Source organism: Anomaloglossus baeobatrachus, chromosome 4, assembly GCF_048569485.1.
Source record: "Anomaloglossus baeobatrachus isolate aAnoBae1 chromosome 4, aAnoBae1.hap1, whole genome shotgun sequence".
In the NCBI taxonomy this organism is placed as follows: Eukaryota; Metazoa; Chordata; class Amphibia; order Anura; family Aromobatidae; genus Anomaloglossus; species Anomaloglossus baeobatrachus.
The window spans coordinates 219,235,932-219,260,756 of NC_134356.1; the positions used below are offsets into that span (position 1 = coordinate 219,235,932).

The following is a 24,825-nucleotide window of genomic DNA, read 5'->3' on the forward strand; positions in this document are numbered from 1 at the left end:
TTGTAAGGTTGAGGTACCTATTGCTGGTACAGGGGCTGGAGCCCCACATGCTGTTTTCCTTCCACATCCCCCTGAGGGGCTCTGTGGAAGTGGGATCCTGCCGGCCTCTAAGCTCTGACGCCGGGCTCCATCCACAGACCCATAGCACCTGATGGATACGGAGCAGGAGTACAATCAGGGACAAGGCCCTGCATCATACAGGTACTCTGTGTCCCCGGCAGGCACAGACACACTCCGGGCTGGCTGGGTGTTGTAGTGCGCCGGGGACCGTAACGATTGAGTTGGTGTTCCTGCAGTTTACTGGGGGACTTTTGTGTTGTGGGAACGCAGCGCCGACCCCCACTGGACCGGCGGCGCTGCTGTGACTTGTAGTGCGCCGGGGACACGCCGACCGCGCTTTTACGGCGGCGGCGTTTATAAATCCAGTCCCCGGCTTTTGCGGCCTAGCTCCGCTTCGTTCCCGCCCCCACCCTGTCAATCAGGGTAGGGGAGAGACGCTGTTTCGCAGCAGCGACGAGGGCTGGAGCCTGATTTACATGCTCCAGCCCTCTCACTAGGCACAGAGAGAAGCAGGCTTCCCGCTCTTAGTCAGGAACGCCCAGGGCCCGCCCCCCCTCCTCTCCCAGGACGCCGGCAGCCATTACATGCAGTCTGGCTAGAGGAAGGACGCAAGGCTCTGGGAGACCTGGACTAGGGGGCTTTTGGAGACCACACACCCGCTCTTAAGCGGGCGGTAAGCGGCATTTCAGCTGGCCCCTCTAGTGCCTCAGTGTGCATTGGTGTACTGTGTCACCAGATATATATATTTATTTATTTCTTGCACTGTGAGGTCGCTTCCTGGCTGGATACCCCAGATCGCTCTGAGGAGGCAGCAACATGTCATCCACAAAACGCAAGGCTGCCAAGGCTAGGGCTGTGTACACTGCGTGTGCTGCATGTGGGGCTGCTCTACCAGCAGGTTCCAAAGACCCCCATTGTGTGCAATGCTCAGATCCGGTGCTGCTTCGCCAGCCGGAGTCCGGAGGGGTAGTGACCCAGGCTGAGACGCTTGTAAGTCCTGCCCCGGTGTCAGGGACAGACTTTGCAGTTTTTGCTGATGGAATGTCTGTGACTATGGCAAAAATCCTTGAAACTTTGCAATCCATGACTGGGGCTCAGTCTATGGACACGGCGAGGTCTCTGTCCTCTAATCCCCCTCAGTTGGAATTAATCCAGACTGCAAGGGGGTCCCCGGCTTCCCAGGCTGAGTATTATGACTCAGATGAGAGCCCTAGCCACCCTAAGCGAGCTCGCTGGGAAAGACCCTCAACGTCATCACACTGCTCAGGGTCTCAGCGCAATCAGTCGCCCTGTGATGCGTCTGAAGAGAGTGATCAGGAGTCTTATCCTGGAACCCCTCTCAATCTGGATACCCCGGATGGGGACGCCATGGTAAACGAGCTTATCTCAGCCATCAATAGACTGTTGGATATTTCTCCCCCAGCTCCTTCTGCAGAGGAGGCAGCTGCAGAGCAGGAGAAGTTTCGTTTCCTCTATCCCAAGCGTAAATTGAGTGCTTTCTTGGATCACTCTGACTTCAGAGAGTCAATCCAGAAACACGACGCTCATCCAGAAAGGCGTTTCTCTAAACGTTCTAAGGATACACGTTTTCCTTTCCCCCCTGATGTGGTCAAGCGCTGGACCCAGTGTCCAAAAGTAGACCCCCCGATTTCCAAACTTGCAGCTAGATCCATAGTTGCAGTGGAGGATGGCGCTTCACTTAAGGATGCCAATGACAGACAGATGGACCTTTGGTTAAAATCTGTCTATGAAGCTATCGGCGCGTCGTTTGCTCCAGCATTCGCAGCCGTATGGGCACTCCAAGCTATTTCAGCTGGTTTAGCAAAAGTGGATGCTATCATACATCCAGCGGTGCCGCAAGTGGCGTCCCTTACCTCGCAGATGTCTGCGTTTGCGTCTTACGCTATCAATGCGGTTCTAGAATCTACCAGCCGCACCTCAATGGCGTCCGCCAATTCGGTAGTTTTGCGCAGAGCCTTGTGGTTAAAGGACTGGAAAGCAGATGCTGGTTCCAATAAATGTTTAACCAGCTTGCCTTTATCTAGAGATAGACTGTTTGGCGAGCCATTGGCTGACATCATTAAACAGTCCAAGGGTAAAGACTCTTCCTTACCCCAGCCCAGATCAAGCAAACCTCAGCAGAAAAAATGGCAGCAGAGGTTTCAGTCCTTTCGAGGTTCGGGCAAGACACAATTCTCCTCGTCCAAAGGGACTCAGAGGACGCAAAGAGTCTCAGATTCCTGGCAGGCTCACGCACGCCCCAAGAAAGCAAATGGAGGAACCGCTTCCAAAGCGGCTACCTCATGACTTCCAGCCCCCCCCCTCCGCATCTCCGGTCGGGGGCAGGCTCTCCCGCTTTTCCGACATTTGGATGTCACAGGTCAAAGACCGGTGGGTGACAAACATTTTGTCTCGCGGGTACAGAATCGAGTTCAGTTCTCGTCCTCCAGCTCGGTTCTTCAGAACCTCCCCACATCCAGACCGAGCAGATGCCCTGCTGCAGGCGGTGGACTCCCTAAGAGCGGAAGGAGTAGTGGTTCCTGTACCGCCTCAGGAACAAGGGCGAGGGTTTTACTCCAATCTCTTTGTGGTTCCAAAAAAGGACGGCTCGTTCCGTCCTGTTCTGGATCTAAAGCTGCTCAACAAACATGTGCACGCCAGACGGTTCCGGATGGAAACCCTCCGCTCTGTCGTTGCCTCAATGTCTCAAGGAGACTTCCTTGCCTCAATAGACATCAAAGATGCTTATCTCCACGTGCCAATTGCTACAGGACATCAACGTTTTCTACGTTTTGTGATAGGAAACGACCATCTTCAGTTCGTAGCTCTGCCATTCGGTCTGGCGACAGCCCCCCGGGTCTTCACCAAGGTCATGGCGGCGGTGGTAGCAGTCTTGCACTCTCAGGGACACTCGGTGATCCCTTACCTAGACGATCTACTTGTCAAGGCACCCTCTCAAGAGGCATGCCAACTCAGTCTACATGCTACGCTGGAGACTCTACAGACGTTCGGATGGATCATCAACTTTCCAAAGTCGAATCTGTCACCGTCACAGTCGCTAACGTATCTTGGCATGGAGTTTCATACTCTAGCAGCGAGAGTGAAGCTTCCGCTGAACAAGCAGCGGTCCCTACAGACAGGGGTGCAACCCCTCCTTCAAGGCCAGTCGCACCCCTTACGGCGCCTCATGCACTTCCTCGGGAAGATGGTGGCAGCCATGGAAGCAGTTCCCTTTGCGCAGTTTCATCTGCGCCCACTTCAATGGGACATTCTCCGCCAATGGGACGGGAAGTCAACGTCCCTGGACAGGAAAGTCTCTCTTTCCCAGACGGCCAAGGACTCTCTACAATGGTGGCTCCTTCCCACCTCATTGTCTCAGGGAAGATCCTTCCTGCCCCCATCCAGGGCAGTGGTCACGACAGATGCGAGTCTGTCAGGGTGGGGAGCAGTGTTTCTCCACCACAGGGCCCAGGGGACGTGGACTCCGCAGGAGTCCACCCTTCAGATCAATGTTCTGGAAATCAGGGCAGTGTATCTTGCCCTACTGGCCTTCCAACAGTGGCTGGAAGGAAAGCAGATCCGAATCCAGTCGGACAACTCCACAGCGGTGGCATACATCAACCACCAAGGAGGGACGCGCAGTCGGCAAGCATTCCAAGAAGTCCGGCGCATTCTAATGTGGGTGGAGGACACAGCATCCACCATATCCGCGGTTCACATCCCAGGCGTAGAAAATTGGGAAGCAGACTTCCTCAGTCGCCAGGGCATGGACGCAGGGGAGTGGTCCCTTCACCCGGACGTGTTTCAGGAAATCTGTCGCCGATGGGGCGTGCCGGACGTCGACCTAATGGCGTCCCGGCACAACAACAAGGTCCCGGCATTCATGGCGAGGTCGCGCGATCAAAGAGCTCTGGCGGCAGACGCATTAGTTCAAGATTGGTCGCAGTTCCGGCTCCCATACGTCTTCCCACCTCTGGCACTCTTGCCCAGAGTGTTACGCAAGATCAGATCCGATTGCAGCCGCGTCATACTCGTCGCCCCAGACTGGCCGAGGAGATCGTGGTATCCGGATCTGTGGCATCTCACGGTCGGTCGACCGTGGTCACTGCCAGACCGACCAGACTTACTGTCCCAAGGGCCGTTTTTCCATCAGAATTCTGCGGCCCTGAACCTGACTGTGTGGCCATTGAGTCCTGGATCCTAGCGTCCGCAGGATTATCTCAAGGAGTCGTAGCCACAATGAGACAAGCTAGGAAGTCAACGTCTGCTAAGATCTACCACAGAACGTGGAAGATTTTCTTATCCTGGTGCTCTGCACAGAGAGTATCCCCTTGGCCATTTGCATTGCCCACCTTTCTTTCCTTCCTGCAATCGGGGTTGGAAAAGGGCTTGTCGCTCAGCTCCCTTAAAGGGCAAGTCTCGGCACTATCTGTGTTTTTTCAGAAGCGTCTAGCACGTCTTCCTAAGGTGCGCACGTTCCTACAGGGGGTCTGTCATATTGTGCCCCCGTACAAGCGGCCGTTAGATCCATGGGATCTGAACAGAGTACTAGTTGCTCTGCAAAAGCCGCCCTTCGAGCCTCTAAAGGACGTTTCCTTTTCTCGCCTGTCACAGAAAGTGGCGTTTCTTGTTGCGATCACATCGCTTCGGCGTGTGTCTGAGCTGGCAGCTCTGTCATCCAAGGCTCCCTTCCTGGTGTTCCACCAGGACAAGGTAGTGCTGCGCCCCATTCCGGAGTTTCTCCCTAAGGTCGTATCCTCGTTTCATCTTAATCAGGATATATCCTTGCCTTCCTTTTGTCCTCAGCCGGTTCACCGGTATGAGAAAGACTTACGTTTGCTAGATCTGGTGAGAGCACTCAGAATCTATATTTCTCGCACGGCGCCTATCCGCCGTTCAGATGCACTTTTTGTCCTTGTCGCTGGCCAGCGCAAGGGGTCGCAGGCTTCTAAAGCCACCCTGGCTCGATGGATCAAAGAACCAATTCTGGAAGCCTACCGTTCTGCTGGGCTTCCGGTTCCTTCAGGGCTGAAAGCCCACTCAACCAGAGCTGTGGGTGCGTCCTGGGCTTTGCGACACCAGGCTTCGGCTCAACAGGTGTGCCAGGCAGCTACCTGGTCGAGTCTGCACACTTTCACCAAACATTATCAGGTGCATACCTATGCTTCGGCGGATGCCAGCTTAGGTAGAAGAGTCCTGCAGGCGGCAGTGACATCCCCGTAGGGGAGGGCTGTTTTGCAGCTCTAACATGAGGTATCTCTTTACCCACCCAGGGACAGCTTTTGGACGTCCCAATCGTCTGGGTCTCCCAATAGAGCGCTGAAGAAGAAGGGAATTTTGTTACTTACCGTAAATTCCTTTTCTTCTAGCTCTTATTGGGAGACCCAGCACCCGCCCTGTTGTCCTTCGGGATTTTTTTGTTGTTTGCGGGTACACATGTTGTTCATGTTGAACGGTTTTTCAGTTCTCCGACGTTATTCGGAGTTAATTTGTTTAAACCAGTTATTGGCTTCCTCCTTCTTGCTTTGGCACTAAAACTGGAGAACCCGTGATACCACGGGGGGGTATAGCCAGAAGGGGAGGGGCCTTGCACTTTTTAGTGTAGTGCTTTGTGTGGCCTCCGGAGGGCAGTAGCTATACCCCAATCGTCTGGGTCTCCCAATAAGAGCTAGAAGAAAAGGAATTTACGGTAAGTAACAAAATTCCCTTCTTTCTTCCCAAAAATTTGGGAGGAAAATGAGGGGTGCGTCTTAAAATCCGAATATAGCTTACCGGGGGAGGGCTGTTTGTGCGGCAACTGGGTGCGTTTGGCCGGCCGGGTGCCTGTGGCTGCATGCGGGCAGCTGGCTCCTAATCTGTCCTGTTGGCTGGCTGCCACTCTGTGCAGGCAGCCGGGTGCCTGTCGGTGCGTGCGGGCAGAGTACCTCTTGGTGCAGGCGGGCGGCTGGCTGGCTGCCTCTCTGTGCGGGTGGTCTGCTGGTTGCCACTCTGTGCAGGTGGCTGTCCGTAGAGTGACCCAGTGTCCGCGGTCCCAGTTCAAATGAGGACTCCAGGAGTTAGCACGTGCGCAGATGGAGCCCTTGGATGAGAGCTCAATCTGTGCATGCGCCACTCCAGGCGCTATCATTTGAACCGGGACTGCGGACAGACTGAGACACTCACAGCACCGGCCTGCTCTGCCGCCACGGACCCGCCGCTGCCGCCACGGACCCGCCACTGCTGCTGCCGCCACGGACCCGTCGCTAAATTTGGGGTGCGTCTTATAAAACGAAAAATACGGTAATTTAAACATATAAACATCAATGAACTTTAAAAAGCTGACTATCAGGAATTATCCAAAAGGTGGCAGTGTAATTTAAAGCATTACGCACCAAAATCACATCTGAAAAAGCTTTATAAAATCTCACTTTAAAAATAAAAAAGCCACAAAAAATTCAAGTATCCTTAATTAGGTAATTGGTGCACAAATGTTTTTTGTCTTTGTGTTTTTTTTTTTTTTTTTTTTTTTTTTTTCACAAAGGCTCCAAATATTCATCATGGGAAGTTGGCCTTGCTTGGCAATGCTGCTGCTGACTTGTGGCACATTGGTTTTCCATATTTCTGCAGCAGTGTTGAATTCTATCACTAACAGATGTGACTACTGAGTAATTCCACAAAATAAAGGTGGACCCTTTTCTTTCTGCTTTTCTCATTCACACTTTTAGGGATCTGCCAATGACTGCTCTAATAAAGTTATGGTATATGTCAGAATTCGACCATTTGTAGACAGCGAACTAGAGAAAGAAGACCAGGTAAGAATATCAGCATTTCCTATGATGTGCGCTTCAATGCCAGTGGGTGGTGTGTCTTGTCACTTCACTTGTATTTTTTTCTTTTTCTGTCCTCTACAGGGTTGTGTTAAGGCAGAGGATCAGGAGACTTTGGTCTTGCGAGCCCCAAAAGACTCTCTTGCTATGAGACACATTGAGCGTGGGCAGGGACAGAGCGCACACAAATTTACATTCTCTCATGTAAGGAAATGTATATCACATCTCAAGAAGTTTTCGGGGGGTTTTCTGTCTTGTGTTTTAACAGTGCGGATTTTTTTCTTCTACTACCCCCCCCCACACTTCCCTCCCCCCTATAGATATTTGGACCAGATGTTGGTCAGAAACAGTTTTTTGATGGAACAATGAGGCATGTGGTAAAAGATGCCCTAAACTGTCAAAACTGGTTGGTGTATACATACGGCGTGACCAACTCCGGAAAAACATACACTATACAAGGCAAGCATGTTGTTGTTGTTGTGTTTTGGTTTGTTTGTATCCTTCAACGTAATATTGCCTCAGTATTGATAAGGATGATTTATTAATTTAACTCCACAGGGACTAACAAGGATGGTGGTATTCTTCCTCGCTCCATATCCCTTATCTTCAATAGTGTTCAAGACCGTCTATACAAAAGTTCTGACCTCAAACCTCTGTCCAATGAAGTAATCTGGCTGGACAGTAAACAAGTGCGTCAAGAAGAGCTAAAGAAAATTTCTGTGCTCTCTAATTTGCGAGAGGTTAGTGGAGAGAAGTCATGTTAACTCATAAATGAAAGACAGATTTTAGGAGAATCTGAGTTGTAAACCTTTAATGACCTTTGATGCAAGTTTGCATCATGGTTTTTTATGGGATCACAACCTATGATGTACACCAATGTCATTGCACAGAAGCTGTGGTCGTACGTTCGCCGGTGGGAGCTCGGCGTAAGTGAGTGTCGAACTCCAGCTGTCACAGCTAGGGACGGTGCCCACTCTGACCTATCTAATCCCCTAAATGCCTCAATCAATTGTGATTGCAGCATTCAGGGGGCTGGGAGATGGAGTGCGCTGATACAGGAGTTATATAACCTACATAAAAAGACTCCACAAATATATTCACATAAAATCTTTATTAATGTATAACAATAAAAAATCAAAGGAAAAGTGGACACAAGAAAACACCTTTTGTCCATGCGGTAATGATAGAAAAATTCTTTGTCGCTCCATTGGGAGACCCAGACAATTGGGTGTATAGCTTCTGCCTCCGGAGGCCACACAAAGTATTACACTTTAAAAAGTGTAACCCCCTCCCCTCTGCCTATACACCCTCCCGTGGACCACGGGCTCCTCAGTTTTATGCTTTGTGTGGAAGGAGGGTGGACGCTCTAAAGATAGGAGTTGTGATCCCCGTTCCCCTTCAGGAACGTGGTCGCGGATTTTACTCCAACTTGTTCGTGGTGCCAAAAAAGGACGGGTCATTCCGTCCCATTCTGGACCTCAAGCTACTCAACAGACATGTGAGAACCAGACGGTTTCGGATGGAATCTCTCCGCTCGGTCATCGCCTCGATATCACAAGGAGACTTCCTAGCATCGATCGATATCAAGGATGCTTATCTCCATGTACCGATCGCACCCGAACATCGTTTCCTGCGTTTCGCCATCGGGGACGAACACCTTCAGTTCGTGGCATTGCCTTTCGGCCTGGCGACAGCCCCACGGGTTTTCACCAAAGTCATGGCATCCGTCGTGGCGGTCCTGCACTCTCAGGGCCACTCGGTGATCCCCTACTTGGACGATCTCCTAGTCAGGGCCCCTTCTCGGGTGGCGTGTCAACAAAGCCTTACCGTCGCTCTGGCGACTCTCCAGCAGTTCGGGTGGATCATCAACTTCCCGAAATCCAAGTTGACACCGACCCAATCACTGACTTACTTCGGGAAGGAGTTTCATACCCAGCAAGCGTTAGTCAAGCTACCGAGCGACAAACAGCTTTCTCTGCAGGCAGGGGTGCAATCACTTCTTCGGAGTCAGTCACACCCCTTAAGGCGCCTCATGCACTTCCTGGGGAAGATGGTGGCTGCTATAGAGGCAGTGCCGTTCGCACAATTCCATCTACGGCCACTCCAATGGGACATTCTCCGCAAATGGGACAAGAGTGCGGCTTCCCTCGACAAGAACGTCTCTTTCCCTTGCAACCAAAACATCACTTCAGTGGTGGCTCCTACCCACATCTGTCGCGGGGAAAATCCTTCCTACCCCCAACCTGGGCCGTGGTCACCACGAACGCGAGCCTGTCAGGTTGGGGAGCGGTTTTTCTCCACCACAGGGCTCAAGGAACCTGGACTCCGATAGAATCGTCCCTTCAGATCAATATCCTGGAGATAAGGGCAGTATATCTAGCCCGATTGGCTTTCCATTGGTGGCTGGAGGGCAGGCAGATCCGTATCCAGTCGGACAACGCCACTGCCGTCGCCTACATCAACCACCAAGGCGGCACTCGCAGTCGTCAAGCCTTCCAGGAAGTCAGGCGGATTCTGCAGTGGGTGGAAGCCACAGGCTCCACCATCTCCGCAGTTCACATCCCGGGCGTAGAAAACTGGGAAGCAGATTTTCTCAGTCGTCAGGGCATGGACGCGGGGGAATGGTCTCTGCACCCAGACGTGTTTCGAGAGATCTGTCGCCGCTGGGGAACGCCAGACATCGATCTCATGGCGTCACGGCACAACAACAAAGTCCCGGCCTTCATGGCACGGTCTCAGGATCACAGAGCTCTGGCGGCGGACGCGTTAGTCCAGGATTGGTCGCAGTTTCGACTGCCTTATGTGTTTTCCCCTCTGGCGATGCTGCCCAGAGTACTACGCAAGATCAGGTCCGACTGCCGTTGCGCCATTCTCGTCGCTCCAGACTGGCCGAGGCGGTCGTGGTATCCGGATCTGTGGCATCTCACGGTGGGTCAACCGTGGGCACTTCCAGACCGCCCAGACTTGCTGTGACAAGGCCCGTTTTTCCATCTGAATTCTGTGGCCCTCAACCTGACTGTGTGGCCATTGAGTCCTGGCTCCTAGCGTCTTCAGGGTTATCTCAGGATGTCATTGCCACCATGAGACAAGCCAGGAAGCCAACGTCCGCCAAGATCTATTACAGGTCTTGGCAAATCTTCCTATAATGGTGCGCTGATAACGGTTTTCCTCCATGGCCGTTTGCCTTACCCACTTTTCTTTCATTCCTTCAATCTGGAATGGACAAAGGTTTGTCCCTCGGCTCTCTCAAGGGCCTAGTTTCGGCGCTCTCCGTGTTTTTTCAAAAGCGTCTAGCCAGGCTTCCGCAGGTCCGCACGTTCCTGCAGGGGGTTTGCCACATGGTCCCACCTTACAAACGTCTGCTGGAACCCTGGGATCTTAACAGGGTTCTGACGGCTCTTCAAAAACCACCTTTCAAGCCGCTGAGGGATGTCTCTCTCTCTCTCACGTCTTTCGCAGAAGGTGGCCTTCCTAGTGGCAGTCACATCACTTCGGAGAGTGTCTGAGCTAGCAGCGCTGTCATGCAAAGCCCCCTTCCTGGTTTTTCACCAGGATAAGGTGGTTCTGCGTCCTGTCCTGGAATTTCTCCCTAAGGTGGTATCCCCTTTTCATCTCAATCAGGATATCTCCTTCCCTTCCTTTTGCCCTAATCCAATTCACCAGTGTGAAAAGGATTTGCACTCTTTGGATCTAGTGAGAGCACTCCGGGTCTACATGTCTCGCACGGCGCCCCTGCGCCGTTCAGATGCGCTCTTTGTCCTTGTCGCTGGCCAGCGTAAGGGCTCTCAGGCCTCCAAGTCAACCTTGGCTCGGTGGATCAAGGAACCGATTCTCGAGGCCTACCGTTCTTCCGGGCTTCCGCTCCCTTCAGGGCTGAAAGCCCATTCTACCAGAGCCGTGGGTGCGTCCTGGGCATTGCGGCACCGGGCTACGGCTCAGCAGGTGTGTCAGGCAGCTACGTGGTCTAGTCTGCACACTTTCACGAAACACTATCAAGTGCATACCTATGCTTCGGCAGACGCCAGTCTAGGTAGGCGAGTCCTTCAGGCGGCGGTTGCCCACCTGTAAGAGGGGGCCGTTTTTGGCTTTTTTTATCGAGGTATTCTTTTACCCACCCAGGGACTGCTCTTGGACGTCCCAATTGTCTGGGTCTCCCAATGGAGCGACAAAGAAAAAGGGAATTTTGTTTACTTACCGTAAATTCCTTTTCTTCTTCAGCGCTCTATTGGGAGACCCAGACGATTGGGGTATAGCTACTGCCTCCGGAGGCCACACAAAGCACTACACTAAAAAGTGCAAGGCCCCTCCCCTTCTGGCTATACCCCCCCCGTGGTATCACGGGTTCTCCAGTTTTCAAGCTTTGTGCGAAGGAGGTCAGACATCCATGCATAGCTCCACAGATTTTAGTCAGCAGTAGCTGCTGACTATTTCGGATGGAAGAAAAGAGGGCCCATATAGGGCCCCCAGCATGCTCCCTTCTCACCCGTTGATGGTGTTGTAAGGTTGAGGTACCTATTGCTGGTACGGAGGCTGGAGCCCACATGCTGCTTTCCTTCCACATCCCCCTGGGGGGCTCTGAGGAAGTGGGATCCTGCCGGCCTCAAAGCTCTGACGCCGGGCTCCATCCACAGACCCATTTGAACCTGCTGGATACGGAGCTGGAGTACCGTTCAGGGACATGGCCCTGCACCATTACAGGTACTCTGTGTCCCCGTACACACAGGCACAGCACACTCCAGACTTGCTGGGTGTGCTAGTGCGCCGGGGACAGTAAAGGGTTACAGTCACTGCAGCTTTGCTGAGTGACTTTGTGTATTGGGAACTACCGCGCCGGACGCTCCGGGAGCGGCGGCGCGGCTGGGACTTGTAGTTCGCCGGGGACTGGGCGCCGACCGCGCTTTTACGGCGGCGGCGCTTATAAATCCAGTCCCCGGCTTCTGCGGCCTAGTGCCGCTTCGTTCCCGCCCCCTCCCTGTCACTCAGGGAAGGGGACAGACGCTGAGCAATCAGCAGCGCCGAGGGCTGGAGCCTTATTTACATGCTCCAGCCCTCTCACTGCACACTGTCGGACGCCGGATTCCCGCTCTGACTTGGGGCACGCCCACGGCCCGCCCCTCCTCACACGAGCTGGGGAAGACGCCGGCAGCCATTACTGCAGTCCGAGCTCGGACTTTCGGCAACCAGGCAGGACGGTGGCGACCATACACCCGCTTATAGGCGGGCGGTAAGCGGCACACATAGTGCTGACCCCAATATATACTGCAGTGTGTACATGTGTATTTTAACTGCATAGGTCGCTATATGCCCGCTTGGAGAGCGACACATCAGCAGCAGGAAAGCAGGTGTGCTAAGGCACAGGCTTTCTAGGCTGCTTGTATTGCACGTACTGAAGTGTTCATTTGTGTTTATGCTTGTATGCTATACACTGCACTGTACAGTCGCTAGTCTTAGCTATATTCTCCTGGAATGGCTAGACTACAGCAGCAGAAAACCAAGGGTGCTGGGGCACAGGTTTTTTTCTATGCTGCTTGTATTGCATGGGCTGCAGTGTGCATTTGTACTTGTGCTTGTATGCTATACATTGCACTGTATGGTCACTCTTCTGGGCTATATTCCCCTAGATGACTAGTCTACAGCAGCAGAAGAGCAGAGGTGCCAGGGCACAGGCTTCTATGCTGCTTGTATTGCTTGTGCTGCAGTGTTCATTTGTACTTTATGCTTGTATGCTATACATTGCACTGTACGGTCACCAATCTTGGCTATATACTTCTAGATGGCTAGTCGGCAGCGGCAAAAAAAAAGCAACACAGATTTTCAGTGCTGTTTTTACTACATGGGATGCTGTTCATGACACCGTCCCATTGTGTGCATGCTCCCCTGTAGCACTTCGTCTGCCGGGGTCTCTAGCACTTCGTCTGCCGGGGTCTCTACTAGTCGTGGCCAAAGAAACCACCTGTCATCCCTGTCCAAGGACAGGGACGGAGTTGCAGTTTCGACAGATATATTGTCATAAGATAGAGACTTGCAGTCCAGACAGGCCATGGGCAATCTTCCTGACCAACCTCATTTGGAACGGGGGGGTCCCAGGAGGACTCTCTGTATGATAAGGCAGCTCTCCAGGACCTTGATCCTGACATCGCTATCAATCCGGATACACCGGATGGTAACGCCATACGGAATGATCCTATAGCGTCCATCAATGGAAGGTTGGATCTTTCTCCCTCAGCTCCCCCAGTGGAGGAGTCAGCTTCACAGCAGGAGAAGTCCCTTTTCAGTATCTCAAACGGATATTGAGTATTTTTCTGGCCACGCTGACTTCAGAGAAGCAGTCCAGAAACACCACGCTTCCCAGATAAGCGTTTTCTCCAAACGTATTAAGGATACACGTTATCACTTTCCCCCTGACGTGGTCAGGCGTTGGACCCAGGGTCCAAAGGTGGATTCTCCAATCTCCAGGCTTGCGGCTAGAGCCATAGTTGCAGTGGAGATGGGACTTCACTTACAGATGCCATTGACAGACAGATGGACTCTGGTTGAAATCTGTCTGGGAGGCTATCGGCGTGTCGGTTGCTCCGGCATTCACAGCCGTATGGGCACCCTAAGCTTTTCAGCTGTTCTTGTGCAGCTGGTCTTGAGCACAAGTACATCTGTGCCGCAGGGGCTTCCGTAACCTCGCAATGTCTGCATTGCGACTTACCCTATTAATGCTGTCCTGGAAGGACAGCCGAGGTTTCGGTCCTTCCCAGGCTCGGGCAGGTCCCAATTGTCCTCGTCCAAAAGGGCTGAAAAGCCTCAGAGGGGCTCAGCTGCCGGCCGGGCTCAATCACGCCCAAGGAAGGCAGCCGGAGGAACCGCTACCAAGGCGGTCTCCTCATGACTCTCAGCTCTCTCATCTTTCCGCATCCACGGTTGATGGCAGACTCGCTCGCCTTTGGCGACATTTAGCTGCCACAGGTCACAGACCGGTGGGTGAGGGACAGTGTGCCCACGTGCACAGGACAGAGTTCTGTTCTCGTCCTCCGACTCGATTCTTCAGAACGTCCCCACATCCCCACCGAGCAGATGCTCTTCTGCAGGCAGAAGGAGTGGTAATCCCGGTTCCTCTTCAGGAACAAGACACGGTTTTCCTCCAATCTGGTTGTGGTGCCAAACAAGGATGGCTCTTTCCGTTCCGTTCTGGACCTAAAACTGCTCAACAAGCACGTGGAGGCCAGGCGGTTCCGGATGATACCCTCCGCTCCGTCATTGCCTCAATGTCTCAAGGAAATTTCCTAGCATCAATAGACATCTAAGATGCTTATCTCCACGTGCCGATTGCTACAGAGCACCAATGTTTTTTCTACATTTCGTGATAGGAAACGACCAGCTTCAGTTCGTAGCGCTGCCATTCGGGCTGGCGACAGCCCCACGGGTGTTCGCCAAGGTCATGACGGCAGTGGTAGCAGTCTTGCACTCACAGGGACACTCTGTGATCCCTTACTTGGACGATATGCTTGTCAAGGCACCCTCTCAAGAGGCATGCCAACTCAGCCTGAATGTTGCGCTGGAGACTCTCCAGACATTCGGGTGGATCATCAACTTCTCAAAGTCAAACCTGTCACGACCCAATCACTAACGTATCTTGGCATGGAGTTTCATACCCTCTCAGCGGTAGTGAAGCTTCCGCTGGACAAGCAGCGGTCACTACAGACTGGGGTGCAGACTCTCCTTCAAGGTCAGTCGCACTTCTTAAGACGCCTCATGCACTTCCTCGGGAAGATAGTGGCGGCAATGGAGGCGGTTCCGTTTGCGCAGTTTCATCTGCGTTCACTTCAATGGGACATTCTCCGCCAATGAGACGGGAAGTCAACATCCCTGTACAGGAAAGTATCCCTTTCACAGACGGCAAGGACTCTCTGCAATGGTGGCTTCTTCCCACCTCATTATCACAGGGAAGATCCTTCCTACCACCGTCTTGGGCGGTGGTCACGACAGACGCGAGTCTGTCAGGGTGGGGAGCGTTTTTTCTCCACCACAGGGCTCAGGGTCCGTGGACTCAGCAGGAGTCCACCCTTCAGATCAATGTTCTGGTAATCAGAGCAGTGTATCTTGTCCTACTAGCCTTCCAGCAGTGGCTGGAAAGAAAGCAGATCCGAATTCAATCGGACCACTCCACAGCGGTGGCATACATCAATCACCAAGGGGGGACACGCAGTCGGCAAGCCTTCCAGGAAGTCCGGCGGATTCTGATGTGGGTGGATGCCACGGCCTCCACCATATCCGCAGTTCACATCCCCGGCGTAGAAAACTGGGAAGCAGACTTCCTCAGTCGCCAGGGCATGGACGCAGGGGAATGGTCCCTTCACCCGGACGTGTTTCAGGAAATCTGTCGCCGCTGGGGAAGGCCGGACGTCGACCTAATGGCGCCCCGGCACAACAACAAGGTCCCAACCTTCATGGCACGGTCTCGCGATCAAAGAGCGCTGGCGGCAGACGCCCTAGCGCAAGATTGGTCGCAGTTCCGGCTCCCTTATGTGTTTCCACCTCTGGCACCCTTGCCCAGAGTGCTACGCAAGATCAGATCTGATTGCAGCCGCGTCATACTCGTCGCCCCAGACTGGCCGAGGAGGGCGTGGTATCCGGATCTGTGGCAGCTCACGGTCGGCCAACCGTGGGCACTACCAGACCGACCAGACTTACTGTCCCAAGGGCCGTTTTTTCCATCGGAATTCTGTGGCCCTGAACCTGACTGTGTGGCCATTGAGTCCTGGATCCTAGCGTCTTCAGGATTATTCCACGGGGTCGTTGCCACCATGAGACAGGCTAGGAAGCCCACGTCCGCTAAGAACCACAGAACGTGGAGGATATTCTTATCCTGGTGCTCTGCTCAGGGAGTGTCTCCCTGGCCATTTGCATTGCCTACCTTTCTTTCTTTCCTGCTATCTGGGTTAGAAAAAGGTTTGGCGCTCGGCTCCCTTAAAGGTCAGGTATCGGCGCTATCCGTCTTTTTTCAGAGGCGTTTGGCACGCCTTCCTATGGTGCGCACGTTCCTACAGGGGGTTTGCCATATCGTTCCCCCGTGCAAGCGGCCGTTAGATCCATGGGATCTGAACAGGGTACTAGTTGCCCTCCAGAAGCCGCCCTTCGAGCCTCTGAGGGAGGTTTCACTTTCTAGACTATCCCAGAACGTGGCTTTTCTGGTAGCGATCACATCTCTTCGGAGAGTGTCTGAGCTGGCAGCGCTGTCATCCAAGACTCCCTTCCTGGTCTTCCACCAGGACAAGGTAGTGCTGCGCCCCATTCAGGAGTTTCTCCCGAAGGTGGTATCCTCTTTTCATCTTAATCAGGATATCTCCTTGCCTTCGTTTTGTCCTCATGCAGTTCATCGGTATGAGAAGGATTTACATTTGTTAGATCTGGTGAGAGCACTCAGAATCTACATTTCCCGCACGGCGCCCTTGCGCCGTTCGGATGCACTCTTTGTCCTTGTCGCTGGTCAGCGCAAAGGGTCGCAGGCTTCTAAGGCCACCCTGGCTCGATGGATCAAAGAACCAATTCTTGAAGCCTACCGTTCTGCTGGGCTTCCGGTTCCTTCAGGGCTGAAGGCCCATTCCACCAGAGCCGTGGGTGCATCCTGGGCATTACGACACCAGGCTACGGCTCAACAGGTGTGCCAGGCAGCTACCTGGTCGAGTCTGCACACTTTCACCAAACATTATCAGGTGCATACCTATGCTTCGGCGGCCGCCAGCCTAGGTAGAAGAGTCCTGCAGGCGGCAGTTGCCTCCTCGTAGGGGAGGGCTGTCTTGCAGCTCTAACATGAGGTATTTCTTTACCCACCCAGGGACAGCTTTTGGACGTCCCAATCGTCTGGGTCTCCCAATGGAGCGACGAAGAAGGGAATTTTGTTACTTACCGTAAATTCCTTTTCTTCTAGCTCCTATTGGGAGACCCAGCACCCGCCCTGTTGTCCTTCGGGATTTTTGGGTTGTTTCGGGTACACATGTTGCTCATGTTGAACGGTTTTTTCAGTTCTCCGATGTTACTCGGAGTGAATTTGTTTAAACCAGTTATTGGCTTTCCTCCTTCTTGCTTTTGCACTAAAACTGGTGAGCCAGTGATCCCACTGGGGGTGTATAGCCAGAAGGGGAGGGGCCTTACACTTTTTAGTGTAATGCTTTGTGTGGCCTCCGGAGGCAGTAGCTATACACCCAATCGTCTGGGTCTCCCAATAGGAGCTAGAAGAAAAGGAATTTACGGTAAGTAACAAAATTCCCTTCTTTGGCTATATACCCTCCTGGATTGCTCAGAGGAAACAGCATGTCGTCCGCAAAAAGCAAGGGTGCCAAAGCACAGGCTTACTATGCTGCCTGCCTGTGCCGCATGTACGGCTATACTACCGGCAGGTTCCACCGACCCTCATTGTGTGCAATGCTCGGCCCTTGTGGCACTTTCTCAGCCGGAGCCTCTGCTAAGGGTGGCCCAGGGGGAACCACCTGTTAACACTGTCCAGGTGACGGGGACGGAGTTTGCAGTTTTTACTGATAGATTTTCTGAGACTATGGCTAGGATACTAGAAGCCTTGCAGTCCAGACCGGTATCTCAGACCATGGGCACTGTTGAATCATTGCACCCTGGTCCCCCTCAGTTGGAACAACAATGTGCTCCCGGGGTGTCTCATAGATCCCAGGGTGAGGTCTCTGACACGGACCGCAGCCCCAGACCGCCTAAGCGAGCTCGCTGGGAAATTCCCTCGACATCATCACATTGTTCAGGGTCTCAGCGGGAGGACTCTCTGTATGATGAAGCGGAGGTAGCTGATCAGGATTCTGATCCTGAGGCCGCTCTCAACCTAGATACTCCTGATGGGGACGCCATAGTGAATGATCTTATCGCGTCCATCAATCAAATGTTGGATATTTCTCCCTCAGCTCCTCCAGTGGAGGAGTCAGCTTCTCAGCAGGAGAAATTCCGTTTTACACCTGGCTGCCACAGGTAAAAGACCGTTGGGTGAGAGACATTCTGTCTCACGGTTACAGGATAGAGTTCAGCTCTCGTCCTCCGACTCGATTCTTCAGAACATCTCCGCCTCCCGAGCGAGCCGATGCTCTTCTGCAGGCGGTGGGCACTCTGAAGGCAGAAGGAGTGGTGGTCCCGGTTCCCTTTCAGCAACAGGGTCACGGTTTTTACGCCAACTTGTTTGTGGTTCCAAAGAAGGACGGGTCTTTCCGTCCTGTCCTGGACCTAAAACTGCTCAACAAACACGTAAAAACCAGGCGGTTCCGGATGGAATCCCTCCGCTCCGTCATCGCCTCAATGTCCCAAGGAGATTTCCTTGCATCGATCGATATCAAAGATGCTTATCTCCACGTACCGATTGCTCCAGAGCATCAGCGCTTCCTGCGCTTCGCCATAGGAGACGAACACCTTCAGTTCCTGGCACTGCCTTTCGGCCTGGCGACAGCCCCACGGGTTTTCACCAAGGTCATGGCTACAGTAGTAGCGGTCCTCCACTCTCAGGGACACTCGGTGATCCCTTACTTAGACGATCTGCTTGTCAAGGCACCCTCTCAAGAGGCATGCCAACACAGCCTCAACGCTACTCTGGAGACTCTCCAGAGTTTCGGGTGGATCATCAATTTTCCAAAGTCAAATCTGACACCGGCCCAATCGCTGACATATCTTGGCATGGAGTTTCATACCCTCTCAGCGATGGTGATGCTTCCGCTGAACAAACAGCGGTCACTGCAGACAGGGTAGCAATCTCTCCTTCAAGGTCAGTCACACCCCTTGAGGCGCCTCATGCACTTCCTAGGGAAGATGGTGGCAGCAATGGAGGCAGTCCCTTTCGCGCAGTTTCACCTGCGTCCTCTTCAATGGGACATCCTACGCAAATGGTACAGGAAGTCGACGTCCCTCGACAGGAACGTCTCCCTCTCTCAGGCAGCCAAAGCTTCCCTTCGGTGGTGGCTTCTTCCCACTTCATTGTCGAAGGGGAAATCCTTCCTACCCCCATCCTGGGCGGTGGTCACGACGGACGCGAGTCTGTCAGGGTGGGGAGCAGTCTTTCTCCACCACAGGGCTCAGGGTACGTGGACTCAGCAAGAGTCCTCCCTTCAGATCAATGTTCTGGAGATCAGGGCAGTGTATCTTGCCCTAAAAGCTTTCCAGCAGTGGCTGGAAGGCAAGCAGACCCGAATTCAGTCGGACAACTCCACAGCGGTGGCATACATCAACCACCAAGGCGGAACACGCAGTCGGCAAGCCTTCCAGGAAGTCCGGCGGATTTTGAGGTGGGTGGAAGCCACGGCCTCCACCATATCCGCAGTTCACATCCCGGGCGTAGAAAACTGGGAAGCAGACTTTCTCAGTCGCCAGGGCATGGACGCAGGGGAATGGTCCCTTCACCCGGACGTGTTTCAGGAGATCTGTTGCCGCTGGGGGATGCCGGACGTCGACCTAATGGCGTCCCGGCACAACAACAAGGTCCCGGCATTCATGGCACGGTCTCAAGATCACAGAGCTCTGGCGGCAGACGCCTTAGTTCAGGATTGGTCGCAGTTTCAACTCCCTTATGTGTTTCCACCTCTGGCACTGTTGCCCAGAGTGTTGTGCAAGATCAGGTCCGACTGCCGCCGCGCCATTCTCGTCGCTCCAGACTGGCCGAGGAGGTCGTGGTACCCGGATCTGTGGCATCTCACGGTGGGCCAACCGTGGGCACTACCAGACCGACCAGACTTACTGTCTCAAGGGCCGTTTTTCCATCTGAATTCTGCGGCCCTCAACCTGACTGTGTGGCCATTGAGTCCTGGATCCTAGCGTCTTCAGGGTTATCTCAAGAGGTCATTGCCACTATGAGACAGGCCAGGAAACCAACGTCTGCCAAGATCTACCACAGGACGTGGAAGATATTCTTATCTTGGTGCTCTGATCAGGGGTTTTCTCCCTGGCCATTTGCCTTGCCCACTTTTCTTTCCTTTCTTCAATCAGGATTGGAAAAAGGTTTGTCGCTCTGCTCCCTTAAGGGACAAGTCTCAGCGCTCTCTGTGTTCTTTCAGAAGCGTCTTGCCAGGCTTTCTTAGGTACGAACGTTCATGCAGGGGGTTTGTCACATAGTCCCTCCTTACAGGCGGCCGTTAGAACCCTGGGATCTGAACAGGGTGCTGATGGCTCTTCAGAAGCCACCTTTCGAGCCTTTGAAGGATATTTCTCTTTCTCGCCTTTCGCAGAAGGTGGTCTTCCTAGTAGCAGTCACATCACTTCGGAGAGTGTCTGAGCTAGCAGCGCTGTCATGCAAGGCTCCTTTCCTGGTGTTTCACCAGGACAAGGTGGTGCTGCGCCTGGTTCCGGAGTTTCTTCCTAAGGTGGTATCCACCTTTCATCTCAATCAGGATATCTCCTTACCTTCTTTTCTTCAGCGCTCTATTGGGAGACCCAGACGATTGGGGTATAGCTACTGCCCTCCGGAGGCCACACAAAGCACTACACTAAAAAGTGCAAGGCCCCTCCCCTTCTGGCTATACCCCCCCGTGGTATCACGGGTTCTCCAGTTTTCAAGCTTTGTGCGAAGGAGGTCAGACATCCACGCATGGCTCCACAGATTTTAGTCAGCAGTAGCTGCTGACTATTTCGGATGGAAGAAAAGAGGGCCCATATAGGGCCCCCAGCATGCTCCCTTCTCACCCGTGGATGGTGTTGTAAGGTTGAGGTACCTATTGCTGGTACAGGGGCTGGAGCCCCACATGCTGTTTTCCTTCCACATCCCCTTGTAGGGCTCTGTGGAAGTGGGATCCTGCCGGCCTCTAAGCTCTGACGCCGGGCTCCATCCACAGACCCATAGCACCTGATGGATACGGAGCAGGAGTACAATCAGGGACAAGGCCCTGCATCATACAGGTACTCTGTGTCCCCGGCAGGCACAGACACACTCCGGGCTGGCTGGGTGTTGTAGTGCGCCGGGGACCGTAACGATTGAGTTGGTGTTCCTGCAGTTTACTGGGGGACTTTTGTGTTGTGGGAACGCAGCGCCGACCCCCACTGGACCGGCGGCGCTGCTGTGACTTGTAGTGCGCCGGGGACACGCCGACCGCGCTTTTACGGCGGCGGCGTTTATAAATCCAGTCCCCGGCTTTTGCGGCCTAGCTCCGCTTCGTTCCCGCCCCCACCCTGTCAATCAGGGTAGGGGAGAGACGCTGTTTCGCAGCAGCGACGAGGGCTGGAGCCTGATTTACATGCTCCAGCCCTCTCACTAGGCACAGAGGGAAGCAGGCTTCCCGCTCTTAGTCAGGAACGCCCAGGGCCCGCCCCCCCTCCTCTCCAAGGACGCCGGCAGCCATTACATGCAGTCTGGCTAGAGGAAGGACGCAAGGCTCTGGGAGACCTGGACTAGGGGGCTTTTGGAGACCACACACCCGCTCTTAAGCGGGCGGTAAGCGGCATTTCAGCTGGCCCCTCTAGTGCCTCAGTGTGCATTGGTGTACTGTGTCACCAGATATATATATTTATTTATTTCTTGCACTGTGAGGTCGCTTCCTGGCTGGATACCCCAGATCGCTCTGAGGAGGCAGCAACATGTCATCCACAAAACGCAAGGCTGTCAAGGCTAGGGCTGTGTACACTGCGTGTGCTGCATGTGGGGCTGCTCTACCAGCAGGTTCCAAAGACCCCCATTGTGTGCAATGCTCAGATCCGGTGCTGCTTCGCCAGCCGGAGTCCGGAGGGGTAGTGACCCAGGCTGAGACGCTTGTAAGTCCTGCCCCGGTGTCAGGGACAGACTTTGCAGTTTTTGCTGATGGAATGTCTGTGACTATGGCAAAAATCCTTGAAACTTTGCAATCCATGACTGGGGCTCAGTCTATGGACACGGCGAGGTCTCTGTCCTCTAATCCCCCTCAGTTGGAATTAATCCAGACTGCAAGGGGGTCCCCGGCTTCCCAGGCTGAGTATTATGACTCAGATGATGGCCCCAGCCACCCTAAGCGAGCTCGCTGGGAAAGACCCTCAACGTCATCACACTGCTCAGGGTCTCAGCGCAATCAGTCGCCCTGTGATGCGTCTGAAGAGAGTGATCAGGAGTCTTATCCTGGAACCCCTCTCAATCTGGATACCCCGGATGGGGACGCCATGGTAAACGAGCTTATCTCAGCCATCAATAGACTGTTGGATATTTCTCCCCCAGCTCCTTCTGCAGAGGAGGCAGCTGCAGAGCAGGAGAAGTTTCGTTTCCTCTATCCCAAGCGTAAATTGAGTGCTTTCTTGGATCACTCTGACTTCAGAGAGTCAATCCAGAAACACGACGCTCATCCAGAAAGGCGTTTCTCTAAACGTTCTAAGGATACACGTTTTCCTTTCCCCCCTGATGTGGTCAAGCGCTGGACCCAGTGTCCAAAAGTAGACCCCCCGATTTCCAAACTTGCAGCTAGATCCATAGTTGCAGTGGAGGATGGCGCTTCACTTAAGGATGCCAATGACAGACAGATGGACCTTTGGTTAAAATCTGTCTATGAAGCTATCGGCGCGTCGTTTGCTCCAGCATTCGCAGCCGTATGGGCACTCCAAGCTATTTCTGCTGGTTTAGCAAAAGTGGATGCTATCATACATCCAGCGGTGCCGCAAGTGGCGTCCCTTACCTCGCAGATGTCTGCGTTTGCGTCTTACGCTATCAATGCGGTTCTAGAATCTACCAGCCGCACCTCAATGGCGTCCGCCAATTCGGTAGTTTTGCGCAGAGCCTTGTGGTAAAGGACTGGAAAGCAGATGCTGGTTCCAATAAATGTTTAACCAGCTTGCCTTTATCTAGAGAGAGACTGTTTGGCGAGCCATTGGCTGACATCATTAAACAGTCCAAGGGTAAAGACTCTTCCTTACCCCAGCCCAGATCAAGCAAACCTCAGCAGAAAAAATGGCAGCAGAGGTTTCAGTCCTTTCGAGGTTCGGGCAAGACACAATTCTCCTCGTCCAAAGGGACTCAGAGGACGCAAAGAGTCTCAGATTCCTGGCAGGCTCACGCACGCCCCAAGAAAGCAAATGGAGGAACCGCTTCCAAAGCGGCTACCTCATGACTTCCAGCCCCCCCCCTCCGCATCTCCGGTCGGGGGCAGGCTCTCCCGCTTTTCCGACATTTGGATGTCACAGGTCAAAGACCGGTGGGTGACAAACATTTTGTCTCGCGGGTACAGAATCGAGTTCAGTTCTCGTCCTCCAGCTCGGTTCTTCAGAACCTCCCCACATCCAGACCGAGCAGATGCCCTGCTGCAGGCGGTGGACTCCCTAAGAGCGGAAGGAGTAGTGGTTCCTGTACCGCCTCAGGAACAAGGGCGAGGGTTTTACTCCAATCTCTTTGTGGTTCCAAAAAAGGACGGCTCGTTCCGTCCTGTTCTGGATCTAAAGCTGCTCAACAAACATGTGCACGCCAGACGGTTCCGGATGGAAACCCTCCGCTCTGTCGTTGCCTCAATGTCTCAAGGAGACTTCCTTGCCTCAATAGACATCAAAGATGCTTATCTCCACGTGCCAATTGCTACAGGACATCAACGTTTTCTACGTTTTGTGATAGGAAACGACCATCTTCAGTTCGTAGCTCTGCCATTCGGTCTGGCGACAGCCCCCCGGGTCTTCACCAAGGTCATGGCGGCGGTGGTAGCAGTCTTGCACTCTCAGGGACACTCGGTGATCCCTTACCTAGACGATCTACTTGTCAAGGCACCCTCTCAAGAGGCATGCCAACTCAGTCTACATGCTTCGCTGGAGACTCTACAGACGTTCGGATGGATCATCAACTTTCCAAAGTCGAATCTGTCACCGTCACAGTCGCTAACGTATCTTGGCATGGAGTTTCATACTCGAGCAGCGAGAGTGAAGCTTCCGCTGAACAAGCAGCGGTCCCTACAGACAGGGGTGCAACCCCTCCTTCAAGGCCAGTCGCACCCCTTACGGCGCCTCATGCACTTCCTCGGGAAGATGGTGGCAGCCATGGAAGCAGTTCCCTTTGCGCAGTTTCATCTGCGCCCACTTCAATGGGACATTCTCCGCCAATGGGACGGGAAGTCAACGTCCCTGGACAGGAAAGTCTCTCTTTCCCAGACGGCCAAGGACTCTCTACAATGGTGGCTCCTTCCCACCTCATTGTCTCAGGGAAGATCCTTCCTGCCCCCATCCAGGGCAGTGGTCACGACAGATGCGAGTCTGTCAGGGTGGGGAGCAGTGTTTCTCCACCACAGGGCCCAGGGGACGTGGACTCCGCAGGAGTCCACCCTTCAGATCAATGTTCTGGAAATCAGGGCAGTGTATCTTGCCCTACTGGCCTTCCAACAGTGGCTGGAAGGAAAGCAGATCCGAATCCAGTCGGACAACTCCACAGCGGTGGCATACATCAACCACCAAGGAGGGACGCGCAGTCGGCAAGCATTCCAAGAAGTCCGGCGCATTCTAATGTGGGTGGAGGACACAGCATCCACCATATCCGCGGTTCACATCCCAGGCGTAGAAAATTGGGAAGCAGACTTCCTCAGTCGCCAGGGCATGGACGCAGGGGAGTGGTCCCTTCACCCGGACGTGTTTCAGGAAATCTGTCGCCGATGGGGTGTGCCGGACGTCGACCTAATGGCGTCCCGGCACAACAACAAGGTCCCGGCATTCATGGCGAGGTCGCGCGATCAAAGAGCTCTGGCGGCAGACTCATTAGTTCAAGATTGGTCGCAGTTCCGGCTCCCATACGTCTTCCCACCTCTGGCACTCTTGCCCAGAGTGTTACGCAAGATCAGATCCGATTGCAGCCGCGTCATACTCGTCGCCCCAGACTGGCCGAGGAGATCGTGGTATCCGGATCTGTGGCATCTCACGGTCGGTCGACCGTGGTCACTGCCAGACCGACCAGACTTACTGTCCCAAGGGCCGTTTTTCCATCAGAATTCTGCGGCCCTGAACCTGACTGTGTGGCCATTGAGTCCTGGATCCTAGCGTCCGCAGGATTATCTCAAGG

At 53.6% G+C, this 24,825-nt stretch overlaps 1 protein-coding gene across 3 annotated transcripts in view; it reads left to right on the forward strand.

The window, feature by feature from the left end:
• Positions 1–24,825, forward strand: part of KIF20A (kinesin family member 20A) — a 129,150-nt gene that overhangs the window by 20,962 nt on the left and 83,363 nt on the right. For all 3 annotated transcript variants that reach the window (XM_075344667.1, XM_075344668.1, XM_075344669.1), the window contains exons 3-6: positions 6,765–6,851; positions 6,951–7,070; positions 7,187–7,325; positions 7,425–7,606. In XM_075344667.1, coding sequence (XP_075200782.1) covers positions 6,765–6,851; positions 6,951–7,070; positions 7,187–7,325; positions 7,425–7,606 — 528 coding nt within the window. The remainder of the gene's footprint in view (positions 1–6,764; positions 6,852–6,950; positions 7,071–7,186; positions 7,326–7,424; positions 7,607–24,825) is intronic.